The sequence below is a fragment of the Hyla sarda genome, chromosome 3, assembly GCF_029499605.1.
Source record: "Hyla sarda isolate aHylSar1 chromosome 3, aHylSar1.hap1, whole genome shotgun sequence".
NCBI classification, from domain to species: Eukaryota; Metazoa; Chordata; class Amphibia; order Anura; family Hylidae; genus Hyla; species Hyla sarda.
In genome coordinates this window covers 116,444,396-116,465,168 of record NC_079191.1, presented here as the reverse complement: position 1 = coordinate 116,465,168, position 20,773 = coordinate 116,444,396, and the positions used below count along the sequence as shown (strand labels likewise).

Below are 20,773 nucleotides of genomic sequence, written 5' to 3'. Positions count from 1 at the left end.
CAATTGTGCTGCCGGCAGTCACAGAGCGACAGAAGAGCAAGCTCCCTGCTGCAGCTGGGTAGCTCTGTGTTGTTCGCTCGTGACTGCCAGCATGAATCCACCGCTACGAGCTGACACACAGACCTACAGGGAGCTCGCTTTGCTGTTGCTCTTTGACTGCCAGGAGAACACCTATAACATCAAATATGCTGCAATTGCGCTGTGTGGTACCCTACTTTTAATAAACTTATTGCGTTCTCATCTGCTATAAAAAGTCAATGGTGGGACTTTATTAATAGGCATGCACTTAAAGCTTTGTTGCAATTCTCTCCAAAAAGTTTTTGTTGAGAAATTTTGCTCCAAAAATTGCCTCTGGCAATGCATATACCCGATACTCCAGCACCAGTAGATACAAGTAGTTTTTTTTTTTTTTTTGTAGCCATAAGCCCTCTATACTGATAGAGTAATGAATTGTATATATTTTAGGTAAAGTTTACAAAAATGTAATTGTTTCAAAATAAGAACAAGCAAATATACTTTCAAAGCATCTCAAACAAGAGACGCAGTCTGGAGTGTTTTATTTAAAAGAACACATGCATCATCTGTTACAGGAAATCTGTATAAAAAAAAATATTAAGTCTACTCTCCAGTTTTCACAAAATACATAGAACTGCCAATTAAAACAAACAAACAAAAAAAGTCTTCATATGTAGAACGTGTGCCAAAATACCGCCAATGAAGGCTGAAGGAGGCTGTAGCAAACAGCTCCCCAGTCACAAACACTGTACCGTAAAATAAGAGACACCAGTGGACGTTTCACAAACGCAACTGGTCTCTAAGATACCAAAACATTCTAAAAGATCGGAAGAAAACAAAATTCAGTAGTTAAAAAAAAAAAAAAAAAAAGACACATCAGCATTAAGAGTTACTGTATCAAAAATACAAAGATCAATAAAAATAACGTTAAAAGCACAGTGAAACTTTCCCATGTAAAGTGATCAGTCACAAAATAAAACTAGAGTAATGTACAAAACAACACTGGGTTCAGATTTCATGACAAGTTGCTGGTAACTCAAGGTTTGTTTATTTGTCCTGTGAAGAGAACCGCACCTGGAAAAGAAAAAAAAAGATACAAATTTATATGTACATATACAAATATATTTTTAGTAAACTTAATAACCTTAACATATAGATATAAATAGGGTATTAGTAAGGCTGATGCTGTGGGCTCACAGTTCTAACAGACAGAGGTCCCCAACTTACCAAACAGAGGCAAACAGAGTCCTTTTGTTCTCTGAAGGGGGAGTAGAAATTTTAATTTTTTTTTAACATTGTATCCAAGGCCATTTGAAGGAATTTGGGGGCCCCAAGCTAAATGGACATGGAGCCCCGCCCGCCCCCACTTAATGTTCACGCACGTCACGCTCTAGGGCCGGCATCAGGACCTAGTAACGCCAGCCCTTGAATTCTGGGAGTGCGACGTGAGCGAACTTCGATACGAGGCCCCCACATTGGGTGCAGCAGAGTTCCCCCCAAATTAGGTGCAGCAGAATTCCCCCCATTAGGTAGGCAGTGTTCCCCCCACATTAGGTGCAGCATAGTTCCCCCCCACCACATTAGGTAGGCACTGTTCCCCACAGACATACAGCCTCCAGCCATATACAGTGTATGGCTGTAGGCTGTATGCCTGTGTACTGCCCCACTTCAGTGCTCCAACCACCGCTCCTCCGGTCCGGCCATAGCATTAGTTACCGGGACCAGAGAAGCGATGGTCGGAACACCGAAGATGACGTCCCACTGGTCACTTACCAAGCTGGCCAGCGCACGTCTTCCTCCTCCTCGATGTTCCGGTCTTCTTAGCCTCTGTTTCTCCTCCCGGTGGCCCCTGCGTTTTTAAACTTAACGCAAGGCCACAGAGAGTTAACGGGGGCATCCCTGTGTCCCGAAAACATCTTTCGGGACACAGGGATGTCCTTAATAGTGATGGGGGATTTGCACCATCGCTACAGGATGGGCAAGCACCGGTTCTGCTCGGGGCCCCAGGCCGGCTCGGGGCCCCAAGCAATTGCTTGGTTTGCCTGTCCTGTAGAGACAGGCCCGACTGTAACCAATGGCTATAGAGCGGCACATGACAGAGGAATAATACAAATTACATCAGAGAATACTCCCAATGTATAGACCAAACATGAGCGAACCATATTCAAAATTAGGTCTCAAAGGGGTTATCCAGGAATCGAAAAACTTAGATAATTCCTTTCAAAGACCTCTTCTTGCCTGTCTCCAGATTGGGTGTGGATCTGCAGCTCAGTTCCATTAAAGTGAATGGAGCCAAGTTGTAATACCACGCCCAACCTGGAGACAGACAGGGAGTGGTCTTTTAAAGAAAATAGGTCTGTTTTCCGATTCCTGGATAACCCCTTTAAGCTCATTTTCTCAGTGACAATTTATCCTCCTGTGTGTACTCTTTAGTCAGGGATGTGTACACATAAGAGCAAAGCAGTGCTTGAGCCCCTGCCACTGTAGTGACCTCAAAAAAGGAGCTGCAGACTTAGGGTGACAGGTGCAGTAAAAGGATCTGTTGTTGTGGATTTGTATTTGCGTTTAATGCAGGGTGCTGTTCCCTTCCTGCAGGAAGGGGGCTCCACTTGCTCTGTCATTATCTGCTATTTCTCTGCTCCTCTCCACATGGAGGAGACAAGAGCAGAGAAGGCAGAGAGAAGCCCTGCCCTTAGCCTTTCCTGGCCAGAAACTCCAGTCTGTGCCGTCTCCTTAGATATTTATGGCTGTTTAGATGAGACAGATAAGAGGGCTAGTTAGCCAGTCTTGTGAATTTTATTCTGACTAACCATTACCCATTTGTCCAGACACAGAGATTCACATGTCTATGTGAAAGAGATCTCCATGGTATTCTAATCTCTCCAATAAATTTGGATGTCTAGGTAGGCCCCAAGATGTTTATGAAAACCCAGGTTTTAATTACTTGTATATGTAAAAAATAATGCCTGAATTTATAATATAGTGCTCCATACTTCAAGTGTGGAATGTGGGTTTAAGAGCAGTTATTGACAGTTAACCCTTAATGGTAATGATGCTAATTGCCTATATAATAGCACCCCCTTGCATATGAGTAGTTGACATTACACCGACAGGAAAGGCATTATGGGTGATATGCTTAATGCATTCTGGGTATTGTAGTGATGTCAGTCATTACCATATGTACACACCCAACCTGCATTCATTGGAGAATTCCAATTTAGGAGGGTGTGTCTAATTAAAAATTCTGTTAAACCAGATGTTAGGGACTGTAGAGAACACACAAAGACACGAAGGAAGAGAGAGACAAGGGAAAAAGAAAGACAGAACTCTCCCCCACACAAAGGAAAGCAGTCCAAGAAGGTGGAAAAGCCATGTGAGATCCCAGCAAGCCGAACTGATCACACGGTATCAGACCAATGGCTATCGATGACGATGAGATGGATCGTTGAGTGCTCCTAAGAGCCGAAGCGAGGTTCTTACATAGACTTTGTAAGAGACACAAAAATGCTATTCCATTTAATTAAGACCAATTTGGATAATGTGAATGGAATTATACCATATAGATTGGTGAATAAATTAAATAAATGAATTATCTCCATATTGAGATTATAGTTTTAGGATATTGTGAGACTTCATTCTACCTGCAGAAGAATCAAGACTCAATCTATCAACGCATTAAATAATTGCTTATATATATTAAAATAACACCTAGTTTGGCGAGTAGGAATTCTAAGTATATTTCCCACACAGGAAACCTGTTTCAAGTTATTCCTCCTAAAATATAGTAAAGAGATCATAAAACTTTGCTGCTATTTGTCTTAATGTCTTACCAAGATCATGTATAGAAAATAATCCAGAATGGGGTGGAAGTATATTAAAAGTTCTTCCATGTTTATATCCTTAGATGGATTTGCACATTCATAGAGTCATGTGATATGTAGCTGGTTAGAAGGGGCGGGGAGTGTATTTAGCATTCCATATTGATATATCTATGATTAGATATTGCCAATCTTGATATCATAAGGTTTCCTCTGAACACAGTGATATGTAACCTTTTTCTTATATGATATTCCTGACCTAGTAGCTTTTGTTTTATTGTAACAAGTTACTTACTACTCACATGTATTGTTCTACGATATATAGTCAATTAACAAGCTTGTAATGTTTACTAATATATCTGATATTTATTTGCGTATATCATTGTGTTTGTTACTCATTTAGGTTTATAACCTTATAACGAATAAAGCTGCATACTTTCATACCTGTGTATTATTGTATATTGCAAAACTACATCCATGGGCATTAATGTTATCTTGTCATAAAAAGAACTTGTTTATATCTGAGGAAATAGACTCAGATGTGAATTGTATTGATTGGCTTTGCCTACAATTCACTAGGTGATAATTTTCATAAATTTTAAATTTTTCATAATATTTTTATGACCATAATTCATAATTGAGTTATTACTGCACGACAATAATTAACATATTGGGGACCAAGGGCATACAGGTACCCCCTTGTGTCCCGGTACTTCAAACTGTGATGTCCTGATCAGCTGAGAGGACGGCGGGAGGGCCCTTACCTGCCTCCTCACCGTCCGACTGCACCACTCTTCCCCTGCCCAGGTTTTGATAAATCTCCTCTATAATACAGTGTATTATTGTGCATCTATCACGTTTTCTTGCAGATAAAACCGGCTACACAGCCAAAGCGCGCGCGCGCACGCACGTATACATACACACGGCATACCTTCACAAAAGCTGTTCTTGACTTTATTTTACAAAAACACCCACTTTTATGGGGGCTAGAAATGTCAAGGAGGCCTTTTCAGAGGTCCATTGTGTCCCTGGGCCACTGCACCACTCCCCTGTGACCTCACTCCCACTTTCTGCAGAGCATAGCCTCTTTTATACTTGAGCCCTTGCCCTCCAAAATGTCGGTGCACATCCCTGTCTATAGTGAAGGAGGATAAATCATCACTGGAGGATCTTTGTCCCTCCTGCGGTTTAATGTTTAATATATATATTTAATATAATATATTTATATATATATATATTTTTTTTATTTTTATTTTATTTTTTTTTACCAAAACATTGCAGAAAATATAATGTATGTGAACAAAGTAAAGCTTACCTGTTGGGTTATGTCTAATTAAAAACATGAATGGTCTGTCCACTATAAACCAGGGAGGAGAGGATCTTGCTATTAAAATTGCAGCTGAAAATTAAAAGTTGCATTATTTTCCATCTCTTCTGCAATTTGTGCGCACACCATAAGCGTTTATTTAAAAATGTAATAATAATAATATTAAATTAAAGAGGAGGACTGGCTTTACCAAAAGGCCAAGCAGATATCAGCACTTGGATGGTACATAGCTGCCTGGGAAAAAATGCTCTGGAATAGTAAGGAGGCACCATCTTAACCACTCAAGAGCAGTGTAACCTCATATGCACAAAGTCTTTACCACAAATCAAGGATGAATCCACTGTGAAAGCTGTATGGATACATTTATTGGGAAAAACTGTAAAATTGAAAAAGGAAGCTTTAGTACCCTGCCGGGCCACCACTAGCCTGGATACAAGAAAAGATATGTTTGGGCATTGAGAAATAGTGTTGAGCATGAATATTTGAATAGCAAATTTTTATCGCGAATATCGGCACTTGGCGTTTTCATAAATATTTAGAATATAGCTAATTATATTCATTATGACGAATATTTTTTTTTCTCACAGTACACATCACAATCATGTGTTCTGTGTAAATAAAAAGTGATCATCCCTCCCTGCTTCCAGCTTGTGGTCCAAAGAAGGCGAATATTCACAAATATCGGCACTTCAAGAGGACACTGATCCAGTTGTCAGAGGTTAGCAACATTCCTAGCAACCAATAGGAAAGTAATTAGTTGAAAGATATAATCTCGCATGCGCATTTTGCATGGAAAAAAGTTAACGAATATGGCGCTCATCAATATTGAGAAATACAGGTTTCATATGGCATTAATTTACATAAAGATCACAGACTGCTGAAACGGGCTCGATATAAATGCTTCATTGGCGATACATTTTTTGACCAGGCAAGTCAAGCAAGAGTTGCAATCTGGTGAAAACAATCCTGGAAAACCCTTGCTGTGCATGGGGGAGTGTATTATGGTAGCCATTAAAACTCTGGGAATTGTATTGTGCTTGTAGGCAGATCAAACATTCCTCTCTACTGGTGGTCTGTCTGGGACATACTGAGCCTATTCACCGTGTGATTTATCTAAATGACCATCCTGCTTCTCTCAAAGAGGATTCCCCACTTAAAGTTTGTCAACTGGGCAAAATGTCTTCAGGTGCATCATAGAGGCATTTCTAGCAGTAAATGATCTCTCACCATTGTAAACTACCAAAAAGTAGCCTCTCTGAGTTTTTTTAGGGCAGCAGGGGAAGCACATTTATGCCCCTCGTGGCAAGATCTAGTGATTAATCAGAGACCTAACTGCATGCTGAGGAGTTTTTAAGCAATATATATTATACATATATATACATATATATACATACCGTATATACTCGAGTATAAGCCGACCCGAGTATAAGCCGAGACCCCTAATTTCAACCCAAAATCCCAGGAAAAGTTATTGACTCGAGTATAAGCCTAGGGTGGGAAATACCTCATCCCCCCCTGTCATCAACATCCTCATCATCCCCGCCTGTCATCATCCCACACATCCCCCCTTCATCATCCCCTTATCATCCCACACATCCCCCCCTTCATCATCCCCTTGTCATCATCCCACACATCCCCCCTTCATCATCCCCTTGTAATCATCCCACATCCCCCCTTCATCATCCCCACACCCCCCCCCCTTCATCATCCTCTTCTCATCATTTGCCCTCAGTGGTCTTCAACCTGCGGACCTCCGGAGGTTTCAAAACTACAACTCCCAGCAAGCCCGGACAGCCGATGGCTGCCCGGGCTTGCTGGGAGATGTAGTTTTGAAACCTCTGGAAGTCCGCAGGTTGAAGACCACTGCGGGTGGGGGAGTTCACTCGAGTATAAGCCGAGGGGGGTGTTTTCAGCACGAAAAATCGTGCTGAAAAACTCTGCTTATACTCGAGTATATACGGTATATAAAATATATATATATATATATATATATATATATATATATATATATATATATATATATATATATATATAAAATATAAATATAAAATATATATATATAAAATATATTATATATATATATATATAAAATATATTATATATATATATATATAAAATATATTATATATATATATATATAAAATATATTATATATATAAAATATATTATATATATATATATATATATATATATATATATATATATATAAAATATATTATATATATATATATATATATATATATATATATATAAAATATATTATATATATATATATATATATATATATATATATATATATAAAATATATTATATATATATATATATATATATATATATATATATATATATATATATATAAAATATATTATATATATATATATAAAATATATTATATATATAAAATATATTATATATATATATAAAATATATTATATATATATATATAAAATATATTATATATATATATATAAAATATATTATATATAAAATATATTATATATAAAATATATAAAATATATATATATATATATATATATATATATATATATATATATAAAATATAATATATATATATATATATATATATATAAAATATAATATATATATATATATATATATATAAAATATAATATTATATTTATATATATATATTTATTACAGACCAAAAGTTTGGACACACCTTCTCATTCAGAGTTTTCTTTATTTTCATGACTATGAAAATTGTAGATTCACATTGAAGGCATCAAAACTATGAATTAACACATGTGAAATTACATACATAACAAAAAAGTGTGAAACAAAGGTCCTTCAAAAGTAGCCACCTTTTATTTGATTACTGCTTTTCACACTCTTGGCATTCTCTTGTTAGGCTTCACGAGGTAGTCACCTGAAATGGTTTTCACTTCACAGGTGTGCTGGTGTGGAGGAGGAGGTGTGATGGTGTGGAGGTGCTTTGCTGGTAACACTGTTGGGGATTTATTCAAAATTGAAGGCATACTGAACCAGCATGGCTACCACAGCATCTTGCAGCGGCATGTTATTCCATCCTGTTTGCGTTTCGTTGGACCATCATTTATTTTTCTACAGGACAATGACCCCAAACACCTCCAGGCTGTGTAAGGGCTATTTGACCAAGAAGGAGAGTGATGGGGTGCTGCGCCAGATGACCTGGCCTCCACAGCCACCAGACCTGAACACAATCGAGATGGTTTGGGGTGAGCTGGACCGCAGAGTGAAGGCAAAAGGGGCCAACAAGTGCTAAGCATCTCTGGGAACTCCTTCAAGGCTGTTGGAAGACCATTTCAGGTGACTACCTCTTGAAGCTCATCAAGAGAATGAGTGTGCAAAGCAGTAACCAAAGCAAAAGGTGGCTAGAATTTAGAATATGACATATTTTCACACTTTTTTGTTACGTATATAATTCCACATGTGTTAATTCATAGTTTTGATCCCTTCAGTGTGAATCTACAAATTTTCATAGTCATGAAAATAAAGAAAACTGAATGAGAAGGTGTGTCCAAACTTTGTCTGTGCTGTATATATAAATAAATGTATAATACATTATATACACACACACGTATACATATATATTGCGTTTCATGGAAAAGCTGTATAGCTATAGAAAATATCTAGCTAGTAAATGGCACATGCAGGAAAGCTATAAGAGTGCGGGACAGCATTGCTTCTAGGGGAAATACCTTTACAGAATGGCACAATACCATGACATACAGAGTCATATGGACTCAGGGTTAAAAGGAGAAGTATCACGTAAAAATAAATAAATTAAAAAAACACGTATCCCCTATGTGAAAGATAGGGGATGAGTTTTAGATTGTTGGGGGTCCGAGCGCTGGGGTCCCCCACAATCTCCTGTTTAGAGCCCTGGCTCTCCTATACAGCAGCTCATCACGTTCCTCCCCCGAAGATGGGGCTGCCACGCCCCCTACATATAACTATGGGAGAGCCGTTCATGACGCGCCTCTGTATAGGAGAGCTGGGGCTCTAAACAGGAGATCATGAAGGCCCCGCGCTCAGACCCCCCACGATCTTTGGATAGGAGATAAGTTTTATTTTTTTACATGATACTTGTCCTTTAAAGCATGCATCCTATATGGCAGAACTCAACCACTGCCAAACATTATATGACATGAATAATCCAATATCAATACTGGACTGATAATGCTCAGCATACGTCTGAATTGACAAATCCTGATAGTATAACATGGAAGGCTGAGCTCGCCACCATTGCATTTCTTACCTGTGGCTGCTGAGGCCTTGGTACCATCCTCTTTCACTTCTATTTTAGCTTTCTGTAGCATATGGGAAACATGCATTTGCTCTGACCCTATTAATGTAAAGATACAGAGTGAATTAAGACAAGTGGCGACAGTCTTCTATATCCATTATAGTGCATTACAAACTGTAATGTATTCGGAACTTTATATAATATCCAGAATCCAGTATACAACAGTTTTAAGCTATCATTTACTGGTTCCTATCCTATACTTAAAGGGTACCTCATAAAAAAAAAAAACTTGATATATTATAGATTAATGTATTCAGAATAACTTTACAATTACATGTTATTAAAAAACATGCTTCTTTCTATTTAAATTTTCCACTTTGAAGAAATGACCACTAGGGGTCTCCCTACCAGTCCTGGCAGCAAGCATTTCAGACTCATGCTGGAGTCCTAAACACTACGAGCTGCCAGTCTGCTTTGTTCACAAAAGGAGAACACTCAGAGCTGCCAGCCTGCTTTGTTCACAGCCTGTTTGGCTGTGAACAAAGCAGGCTGGCAGCTCTGAGTGTTTAGGACTCCAGCATGAGTCAGAAATGCTTGCTGACAGGACTGATTGGGAAAAATACAATAGAAAGAAGCATATTTTTCATTAACATGCTATTGGAAAGTTATTCAACATTCATTAATCTAAAATATATCAAAAGTTTATTTGATGAGAGGTACCCTTTAAGCAAGCGAGCACTACAGAAATGCTGAAAACACTTATTAATTTACATGCTTGCAATCCTCAGCTAAAAATGGTGAGTAAAACAATTATTTACTTCTGTCCACTAGATGGCAACAAAAGATCTGCCATTGAAACAAATACAGTAATTTCAGTACCAGATAGATCACACATTCAAACATCAGCTCATGACTTTACTACAATGTAGCTCAGCAGAAAAGCGTGGATGGAAATAAACCCATGGCTAGATAGGTTTAGTCATCAGGATCCCAGTCATACCTTTTCTTTTCAAAACGAAATAAAAACTTTTTTTGTTAATATGCACTTAAGGCTCAAAAACTGTGGGGTGTTCCCAGCACTGTAAAAACCCCTGCAAGTCCAGACCATGTCCTCCTATTTATCACCTCTGTACCTGCTTGCATCTACTTAACCAATTCAGCAACTAGATAAAGATGGGCTGGATTTGGGCTCTTACTGTGCTGGGGAGTGCCCCTAGGCTTTTGAACCCCATTTTATTAAATTCTTATCTCTCAGTGCCGGAAAGGACTAAAAAGAAAATCCCAAAAATCTACATCTATACATCTAAATATCTAAATCTATGAATTGTTGAAGAGAAAAATCACTTTCGCTCACCGGTCTAGTGGACTTCATTGTTCCGGATTATCCATTGTGCCGGGAGACGTGTGGATGAGGGTGCTCAGAGGCCAACAGCCGTATTCGCGCACAGCCGTGCGCAAATACGGCTGTTACCTTGAGCACCCTCATCCACACATCTCTCGGCACAACGGATAATCCGGAACACTGAAGTCCACTACACCGGTGAGTGCAAGGGATTTTTCTCTTCAACAATTACAATATTGTACTAGTATTTCATATCACTTAGCACCATGGCAGGGAACAGTAACATTGGCAGCTATGGCCACTGACACCGCTTTAGTTATTCCACCACGCGGGCACATAATAAATGGAAAGTAAAAGCAGTGCCCTCCTAACTCTATCAAATATATATATATATATATATATACATACACACATTATATATATACATATACACACACAAACACACACATATATATACACATACACACACACACACACACACACACATAGGTTCAGAAACTAGGAAAGTACTGATCCCGTTTAACTAGTCAGAGGCCTCTCACCTCAACCAAGCCAGATCACCCTGCTCTGTACTGACAAGGGGCAAATACCCCGAAACAGCTGTCTGCAGATGGGTCCTCTTTCCTTCTGGAGAGAGTTTTGGCTTGGCATAAATCCCAATCAGTTCTCAGAATTCTTAGATGGAGCCTGAGCTGTTTTGCAGGACACACTGTGTAGGTGGTGTGGTGAGCTAATTTGCATGTATATATATTTATTACAAAAATGTTTGGCCAAATTCATGATGAGAAAGCTCAATCCAGCCATGTGCATATTCACACCCATTTTCCTGCTGACAAGACCACTTTAAAAGCAAATAAGAAAGCCTGAGCCCTCTTGGCCAATCAGAAGTGCACAGAGGACTCATGTGATCTCTTTCAGACTTGTTTCAGTCTCAACAGGGTCACAGACACCTCTACTTGCTACCGACTAATTCCATTGATTGACATCAGATGGCGCCAATGTACATGAAATTAGATTCTCCCAGAGATCCTATGCATCAGTAAAATCACCTTGAGGTCCAGTCGTACAGATTTCAAAGTTTGTTTTGTTTTTTCTTGTAAATCACTATACATTTGTAGTCCCAAAAAAACTGATTTCTCTTTTTAAATTCTTCCCCCAATAAAATGAAAGCTAAATAAGTGTAGATACTTGGAACAAAATACAAATTTAACAAACTAAATAAAACAAAACATCGCTTGGTCATTAAGGCCCAAAATATTCTGATTGCTAAGGGGTTAAAACAGTGGCATGGACTAGAATCACGAGTATATGAGGCTCTTACTTACTAGTAATCTTTGTGAAATTAGCCTTATGGGAGTCGAACATATCAGTGATACCAAGGTTTCTAAGAGGTTCCTTAAGATCAGCATCAGCCTCCACAGTGAATCTAGAAAGAATATGAAATGAAAAAGCCAACTATTACATGCAGTATAGTAGTCGGAGTAATGTGGTACATGGTTATGGTTGCTAAATGGAAAACTTTACTGTCCACTAACCATAGTCACCTCCACAGACTCCTAGTACCAAGAACAGTTTTCCTGGTCAACTACAATTAGTGGCTCCAAAGATGCTTTAGGTGAGTATTAGGAACAATAACTTACTTAGGCAAAATCAGTTGTACTCTCTTAGGAGTCATAGTCATCCAGCTTTGCAGGGTTTTTGTACTGATGTGAGGCATGATCGCGGACAATGGTGTGCTTTCATCTGTTGGAAGTGCTACTAACATGCTCACACTCCCTCCATGGTAAGGCAGCTCTATTACATTGTACCATAGGCCACTGGGGGTACTCGCCGATCCTGTATTTTAACAAATCACAAGATTATATATACGTAAAAGTAGTAAAAATTCAAAGAACTGTACTAGAGATGAGCGAAGCTAAAGTGATTCGATTCGTCATTAATTTCTCGGCTCGGCAGTTGCTGACTTATCCTGCATAAATTAGTTTAGCTTTCAAGTGCTCCGGTGGGCTGGAAAAGGTGGATACAGTCCTAGGAGAGAGTCTCCAGCCCACTGGAGCACCTGAAAGCTGAACTAATTTATGCAGGCTAAAGTCAGCCACTGCCAAGCCGAGAAGTTCGTGATGAATCACATTACTCTAACTTCGCTCATCTCTAAACTGTACCAAGCTATTGACATTGTGAGAAGAGGGGCCACATATTTTTCAGTTCTATGGTTAAAAAATGTGTATTTGAGGTGTCCCGGTACTGGACTTTGTCCCGTACCTTTGTTGTAAGTCCCCACAGTCAAAGTTCCTCCATGCTGGTAAGGCTTTCCTGGTGGGTTAACCCCTAGTCGCCTCATAGTGTTGTTTAAAAATGTATATATTTAATATATTTTATTATAGTGTAATTTATGTACAGGACCTTTGGTCACGTGATTTATAGAGAATTGTATTATGCTTGGTTTAAGGACCTTTGAGTCATGTGATGACAGGTTTGGGGACCAATAAGCTTTGATCCTGCCCCTTCTGTATATAAGGGCGCTGCATCCAATAATCGTTCTCTTAGTTCAGGACTACCAGACTAAGCACATCTGTTATCAGCTACAAGACAAGCTAGGCCTGAAGCCTTCCACTTCAGCCGCATTCTAAACCATGAGTTAATCCAACTCCATCCTACCAATCCTACGTGACTACTGAACCTAAACATGACTCTAAAGTCAGTGGAAGAGCGTACAGCAAACATCAAAGCTTATTAACGATAAAGTCCCAGCCAACCTGTGAGGAGCCCAAGTCCCGGTCCTCTTGTAAATGACTGTTATTCATCCTGCATAAAATCTGCAGTAAAGTTATTTCAAGTTTATTACAATTCCAGCTGTGGACAATCCTTTATTCCTCCCTATCGTTCTTGGTTCTTTGGGGTAATCAGATTAATCCTATTTATTCACCCCTAGTAGAAATTTAGCATCACCTTCAGTGTTTACCGCTGCTTGTACCTACAGTCACTATACTTTTAAAAAAGGTGGTGAAAGACCCTGCAGAGTTGTCCCATTTACTTAAATGGGGCAACACTACAGTACTTTGCACCACACAATAAGCTATCACAGTTACTTCCCTAACTTTTTCCATAACTTCTAGCTCATTTTGTTGCCCAATTTATATCCTTCTGAGAAAAAATGTTATGTGCATCACAGGAGACAATATCCTCTTCCTCATTTCCAATTTACGTTTAAATAGAAGTTATTAAAATAAAACAAACACTTCAATATACGGTTATGGCCGTAAATGTTGGCACCACTGAAATTTTTCGAGAAAATTAAGTATTTCTCACAGAAAAGGATTGCAGTAACACATGTTTTGCTATACACATGTTTATTCCCTTTAGTCCCTAAACCAAAAAAAAGGTGGAAAAAAAAGCAAATTGGACATACTATCACACCAAACTTCAAAAATGGGCTGGACAAGTTTATTGGCACCCTTTCAAAATTGTAGAAAAATAAGATTGTTTCAAGAATGTGATGCTCCTTTAAACTTACCTGGGGCAAGTAACAGGTGTGGACAATATAAAAATCACATCTGAAAGCAGATAAAAAGAAGAAGTTCATTTAGTCTTTCCATTGTATGTCTGTGTGTGCCACACTAAGCATGGACAACAGAAAGAGTAGAAGGGAACTGTCTAATGACTTGAGAACAATTTCAAGGTTACAAGTCTATCTCCAGAGATCTGGATTTGCCTTTGTCCACAGTGCGCAACATTATCAAGAAGTTTGCCACCCATGGCACTGTGGCTAATCTCACTGGGCGTGGATGGAAGAGAAAAAATTATGAAAGGTGTCAACGCAGGATAGTCTGGATGGTGGATAAGCAGCTCCAAACAAGTTCCAAAGCTATGCAAGCTGTCCTGCAGGCTCAGGGAGCATCAGTGTTTTGGCGCAAGCTGTCGACATTTAAATGAAATTAAACCCTATGGCAGGAGACCCAGGAGGACCCGACTGCTGACACAGAGACAAAAAAAAAAAAGCAAGCCTACATTTTGCCAAAATGAACTTGAGTAAGCCAAAATCCTTCTGGGAAAGATTATTGTGGACAGATGAGACGAAGATAGAGCTTTTTGGTAAAGCACATCATTCTACTGTTTACCGAAAACGGAATGAGGCTTACAAAGAAAAGAATACAGTACCTAAAGTGAAATATTTTTTTTTCCCTGGGAGCTGGATCCTACCCTTTGTTTTCTCCATTACCACGAGGAGAGGCGGCTCCTTCATCTGTGCTTCCGGCATATATGCTACGGTGTCCAGACATGAACTTTATTGTGGTGAGCTGATCTTTTTCCTTCTCTTTTTTTCTACAGTGAAATATGGTGGAGGTTCAATTATGTTTTAGGGTTGTTTTGTTGCCTCTGGCACTGGGTGCCTTGAACGTGTGCAAGGCATCATGAAATCAGAGGATTACCAACGGATTTTGGGTCGCACTGTACAGCCCAGTGTGAGATCTTGGGTCTTCCAGCAGAACAATGACCCCAAACTTACATCAAAAGCACTCAGAAGTGGATGGCAACAAAGCGCTGGAGAGTTCTGAAGTGGCCAGCAATGAGTCCAGATCTAAATCCCATTGAACACCTGTGGAGTGATTTTAAAATTGCTGTTGGGAAAAGGTGCCCTTTCAATTAGAGAGACCTTGAGCAGTTTGCAAAGGAAGAGTGGTCCAACATTCCGGCTGAGAGGTGCAAGAAGCTTATTGATGGTTATAGGAAGCAACTGATTTCAGTTGTGTGTGCAGCCAACTATTAGGGTGTTTGGTGCGACATTATGTCCAATTAGCTTTTTTCCTCCTTTTTTGGTTTAGTTCCAATACACACAAAGAATAAACATGTGTATATCAAAACATGTGTTAATTTTCTTGACAAATTTCTGGGGTGCTAACATTTACGGCCATGACTGTATATGATCACCATAGAAGACAGAAACCGGCACTGTAATCATATCTTCCACACTCGCTTTCCTTTTAAACGTGCTGGAGGGAGTATGCTTGGAGTGTGAACAGGTGTTGCTGGAGATGCTGCTCGCATAGGACAATAGACAAACAATAGCTTCACATGAAGAATGAATGGCGCACTCACCCGGTAAACTGGCTGCAGTAGAATGTCTCAGATCACGTCCAATCGGAGAGAGCGCAGGGAGGCCCTGGGGCCTGACGAAGCACCTAATTCTGCTTCCCCCGCTTCCATCTACCTCCCTCGCTTCCATCTTCCGCCTCCCTTCTCTCACCGATCAGACGTGATGCAAGACATTCTGCTGCAGCCAGCTTACCGGGTGAATGCTCCATAATTTTTTTCATGCAAAGCGAAAATTTCAATACTTACCACTACGGAACAAAGAAAGTTGGGCCAGCATTGGAACTTGATAAGCCTTTCCATCAGGACCATGGAAGGTCCGCTTTTTAGTATTTTCTGGTTGGAATCGAGATTTCCACAGACCCTTGAAGTACAGGGCATTAACTACAACCAATCTGGTCATCGAGCTATCTAACAACTCTGGAGATATTAGGTTGTCGATCATACCTAAAAAAAGATGGGAAGAGATGAATCTGAATGGTCATTGTACCTCAAATTCTTACCTTTTGTTGATCTCTAAAATATTTGGACAGCCATTTTTATAGTCTAGATTGCTTTGACACAATGAATATGAATCAAAACCAAATAATAGAGTTTTTTCCCCACATTCAGTGTCGATCATGTGATCCCATGCTTGTAATACCAATAAAGAGGGCGGATCCAGTTACACTGCCCTTCCTGAAGCCAATAGGTATATACAGCTCAGACACATGGCCTGTATGTTGTCTGGATGCACAATGCATGCACCTGACAAAGTCATGCAAAAAAATAGCCAGGGCAGTAGAAGATCCAATTATGGTGACGTGGTTTAGTCATGTGCAGACCATTAAAGGCATTGTCAGGGCTGCAAAACAGGGCACTGGTAGTCATTAGAACCGACTATCAATGAAGTGGTAGGGCAGACTATGGCATGATTAGTAATAAAGTTGAAAGGAGAGATTGAATGACCCTCCATAACCAGCAGGTGCTAGATGCTTTCTGTAGCAGGTAACAACCATCTGTAGCTGGGATTGGAGATTAGTATGATGTCAGTTGTTTAAAGTGCACCCACCCCAGAATATAGACTTAAGCCCTAATACACTGTGTGCAGCTTAACAAGTGTAATCCAGCCATATCTACATTAATGCAGGCTACAATTTAATTCTCCATAAAAATGATTTTATAACCTGACCAGGATATGTCCGAATAATCAGAGAGGTGGGGCCTTCTCCTTCAATTTCTTGGCCTACTTCCACTTCATAGATGGTATTTTAATCATCTGGACCAACTCTTAACAAGAATTATAGAATTCCATGAGAGGTTAAATACATTTCATTAATTTCATTTCATTTGACTATTAGAGAAATCCACTATCTGTACACCACTTAAAGAATTTATAACACAATACAGAAGGCTGTCTTTAAAAAAAAAAAATAAAAAAAAAAAAAAAAATATATAAACTATTGATCCACATACCTCAGATAGGACAGCTTCCACACAAAACATGTTAAAAAAAAAAAATCCTGTCTACAGTAAAGTCATCAGACAATCGTATCGGTTCCATCTCAACAGATAGAGATAAACGCAACATCTCAAATGGACATTCCTGAATCAGGGCTATCACCCCTTTCAAATCCTTAGAGCCACCAGGATAACCAGAAGATAATTCTTTTCATACAAGGACAAAGAAAGCAATTGTATACCATTGGTGGTGACCTACAGCCCTTCCGTAGAGAAATACTTGAGAAAACCCTATTCTGTTGTATTAAAGACAAGCCCCAAATCTGGTATCAGGGGACAGTTTATTATAATATTCCTCAAACAAAGAACCTATCCTGGCAATGTAAGGGCCTGCAAAACCTGCTCCCATATAACAATAACAGACAGGATTCGTATACCTAACACAACAGGACTATGGGGGAGATCTAGCAAAACCTGTGCAGTGGAAGAGTGGTGCAGGTGCCCATAGCAACCAATCAGATCGCTTCTTTCATTGTTAAATATGCCTCTGAAAAATGTAAGCTGGAATCTCATTGATTGCTATAGGCAACTGCACCACTTCTCTGCACAAGCTTTGATTCCTGGGACACTCGCATGTTCTACATCTAATGTGGTCCATCTGAGTCGCTGCACTAAATGTCCAGTTGTGGGACTCTCTGTTAAAGAAGCTGAACATTGGCGATGGGACCTCATCCTTTTTAGTCAGACAATAAAAAGGACAGAAAAACATAGCTACCTTTGGCTGAACATTTTTGTAGCCCAGTATATAAGGAATTTTAAAATCACAAAAAAAAAGAAAAGAGGACAGAAAGGTTAGGAATGTCAATTCATGACAATCTTTGAGACAATGAAAACAGGACTGAATCTCTTTCAAGGTTTTATGGCACACTGTACCAGATTCCATAGATGTTGAGATCAGGATGCATCAGATCTCTCATCTGTAAACTCAAAATAATTTACTTAAACCGTATTTATTTATTTATTTTTACATCTGCTCTTCCAGACTGTTTATGTGTGTATTTTCAGATATTTTGTTATATGGTAAAATGAAGGGCAGTAAGCCTTTAGGCCCTAAACAGCCCTGTCAATGCAAAAAACTAAATTGACATGGTGCCTAGAGGGTGGGGGGGAGAAAAAAAAAAATATATAAAAAAAAGTTTATTGTTGAGGTGGGAAGGGGTTAGAGAGAAAAAGTTAAAAAGATTGCTGTGTAAAGGGGTTAAAAGTAGCCCTTAATTATTAAGGGTGCATGTGTACAATGTTTTGGCTCTTTTTATACTTAAATACCATATTTATCTGCGTATAACACGCACCCCCCATTTTAACAGGGAAATTTAAGTAAAAAAAATAAAATTTTAAATAAATGACTGACTAAATGCCACATCATCCCCCAACTTCGTTTTCTTCTGCACCTGTTTGGTCCCGTCCCCTCCAGTGCCACTTCACTCCTTCCCTTTTATCAGTCCCTGTGCCAGATTTACCCCTCTCATCGCCACTCCCCATGTCTCATAATTTCCCCCTGTCATAGACCACCACTAGCCATACAGACATTAAGCATTTAGTGCCTCCCCCCACCATCATTTCCCCCTGTCATCATCCCTCACCCTGTCTCATCATGTCCCCCATCATTCCCCCCTCATCATTTCCCCCTGTCTCATCATGTCCCCATCATTCCCCCCTCATCATGTCCCCACCCTGTCTCATCATGCCCCCATCATCCCCCCCCTCATCATTTCCCAGTCTCATCATGTCCCTCCATCATTCCCCCTGTCTCATCATGTCCCCATCATTCCCCCCCTCATCATTTCCCCCTGTCTCATCATGTCCCTCCATCATCCCCCCTGTCTCATCATGTCCCCCCATCATTCCCCCCTCATCATTTCCCCGTCTCATCTCCCCACCCTGTCTCATCATGTCCCCTATCATTTCTTCCCCCCCCCCTTATTTCCCCGTCTCATCATTTCCCCCCACCCTGTCTCATCATGCCCCCCATCATTCCCCCCTGACTCATCATGACCCCATCATTTCCCCCTTATCCCCCCCCTGTCTCATCACCCCCCCCCTCATCCTCCCAGTGGTCTTCAACCTGCGGACCTCCAGATGTTGCAAAACTACAACTCCCAGCATGCCGGGCAGCCAACTGCTGTCCGGGCATGCTGGGAGTTGTAGTTTTGCAACATCTGGAGGTCCGCAGGTTGAAGACCACTCTTCCCCTTTCCTTACCTGTCTGCACTTTGGCAGGTCAGGTGGGGGGGGGGGGGTCTTGTGGGCTGCGGTCAGTGAAGCTGATGAGTGACATCCTCTGCCGCCTTCTCTGCGCGCCATCATGGATCTTACTTTTCGGCGGCGACTACAGGAAATGAAAAGTGAGATCTGTGATGCCGAGCATAAATGCTTTTATATATAATTTAGATAAACATATTTTGGGTAAAAAAAAACGGGGCTCTGCTCACTAAGGCTCTGTGACATACTCTGCCCTCAAACAGCAGGATGATTGACAAGCTAGGAGCCTGCACAGAGCCCTACTTGTCCCACTCACACTTCTTGTATTTCTTCTTGCACAGAGACACACAGGCAACAGCTGCAGGGAGAAGACAGCATTTTTACCCAAAAATATACACATTTGTAACCAATGTTTCTTATAAATATACATAAATGTTATTTACATTATATAAAAGGTTTTTGCAAATGACAGGTATGTTTAAATACTGTGCACAGGACTTCTGAGCTGTTTACATTTCAAAAACATTTTCATATATATAAATTAGGACCTTTTTTGGAGATTTAAATATTCCAAAAGAGCCTGTTTTACAAACCGTTTTAAAAGACTTTCTTGTAGCCTCGCCCAAAAAAAAAATAAATAAATAATAATAATACATACATTTACTTTACATACACACCTGGGGCGCTGCCAGCTGCAAAAGGCAATGCTCTTACTGTTCTCACAAAAGTAGTATAACTGGTAACTAAATTTGGGGACCAGAAAATAGTATAACTATTTTATTACACATGCAAAAATAAACAAAAATTTGTTTCAAGGGGATAATATCCCTCTTCATCATGTCCTTCAATAAATCTGGCGAAGAGAGGCGTTCCCCCCTCCAAACACATTTTTGCCTGTGCAATAAAAATATAAAAATGTTTATTTTCTGGTCTGGTAATTTGGTTACTATTTATTCTACTTCTGCTGGTTCGCACAATAAAAGAATTGCCTTTTGCAGTTGGACTTGCTCCTCAATTTGGATCTTAAACCGTTCATTGAATTATTTTGTTAAACTCCTTGAACTAAAGATGAAAAGTCTATAATACTTCAGTCACATATGCATTGCTTGTGTTACTGCCCAAATGTTTTGAACCCAACTGAATACAGATACCGTATTTTTCGCCGTATAAGACGCACTTTTTCTTCCCCAAAACTGGGGGGGATAAAGTCGGTGCGTCTTATACGGCGAATA

The 20,773-nt window shown here is 39.6% G+C and overlaps 1 protein-coding gene across 3 annotated transcripts in view; it reads right to left on the bottom strand.

Annotated features, from left to right (window-relative positions):
• Positions 1-513: 513 nt before the first annotated feature.
• SERPINE2 (serpin family E member 2) overlaps positions 514-20,773 on the bottom strand; it is a 125,977-nt gene continuing 105,717 nt past the window's right edge. For all 3 annotated transcript variants that reach the window (XM_056564899.1, XM_056564898.1, XM_056564896.1), the window contains exons 4-9: positions 16,089-16,286; positions 12,389-12,584; positions 12,074-12,174; positions 9,419-9,505; positions 5,149-5,232; positions 514-1,089 (exon numbers count right to left, since the gene is read on the bottom strand). In XM_056564899.1, coding sequence (XP_056420874.1) covers positions 1,052-1,089; positions 5,149-5,232; positions 9,419-9,505; positions 12,074-12,174; positions 12,389-12,584; positions 16,089-16,286 — 704 coding nt within the window. In that variant the 3' untranslated portion in view covers positions 514-1,051. The remainder of the gene's footprint in view (positions 1,090-5,148; positions 5,233-9,418; positions 9,506-12,073; positions 12,175-12,388; positions 12,585-16,088; positions 16,287-20,773) is intronic.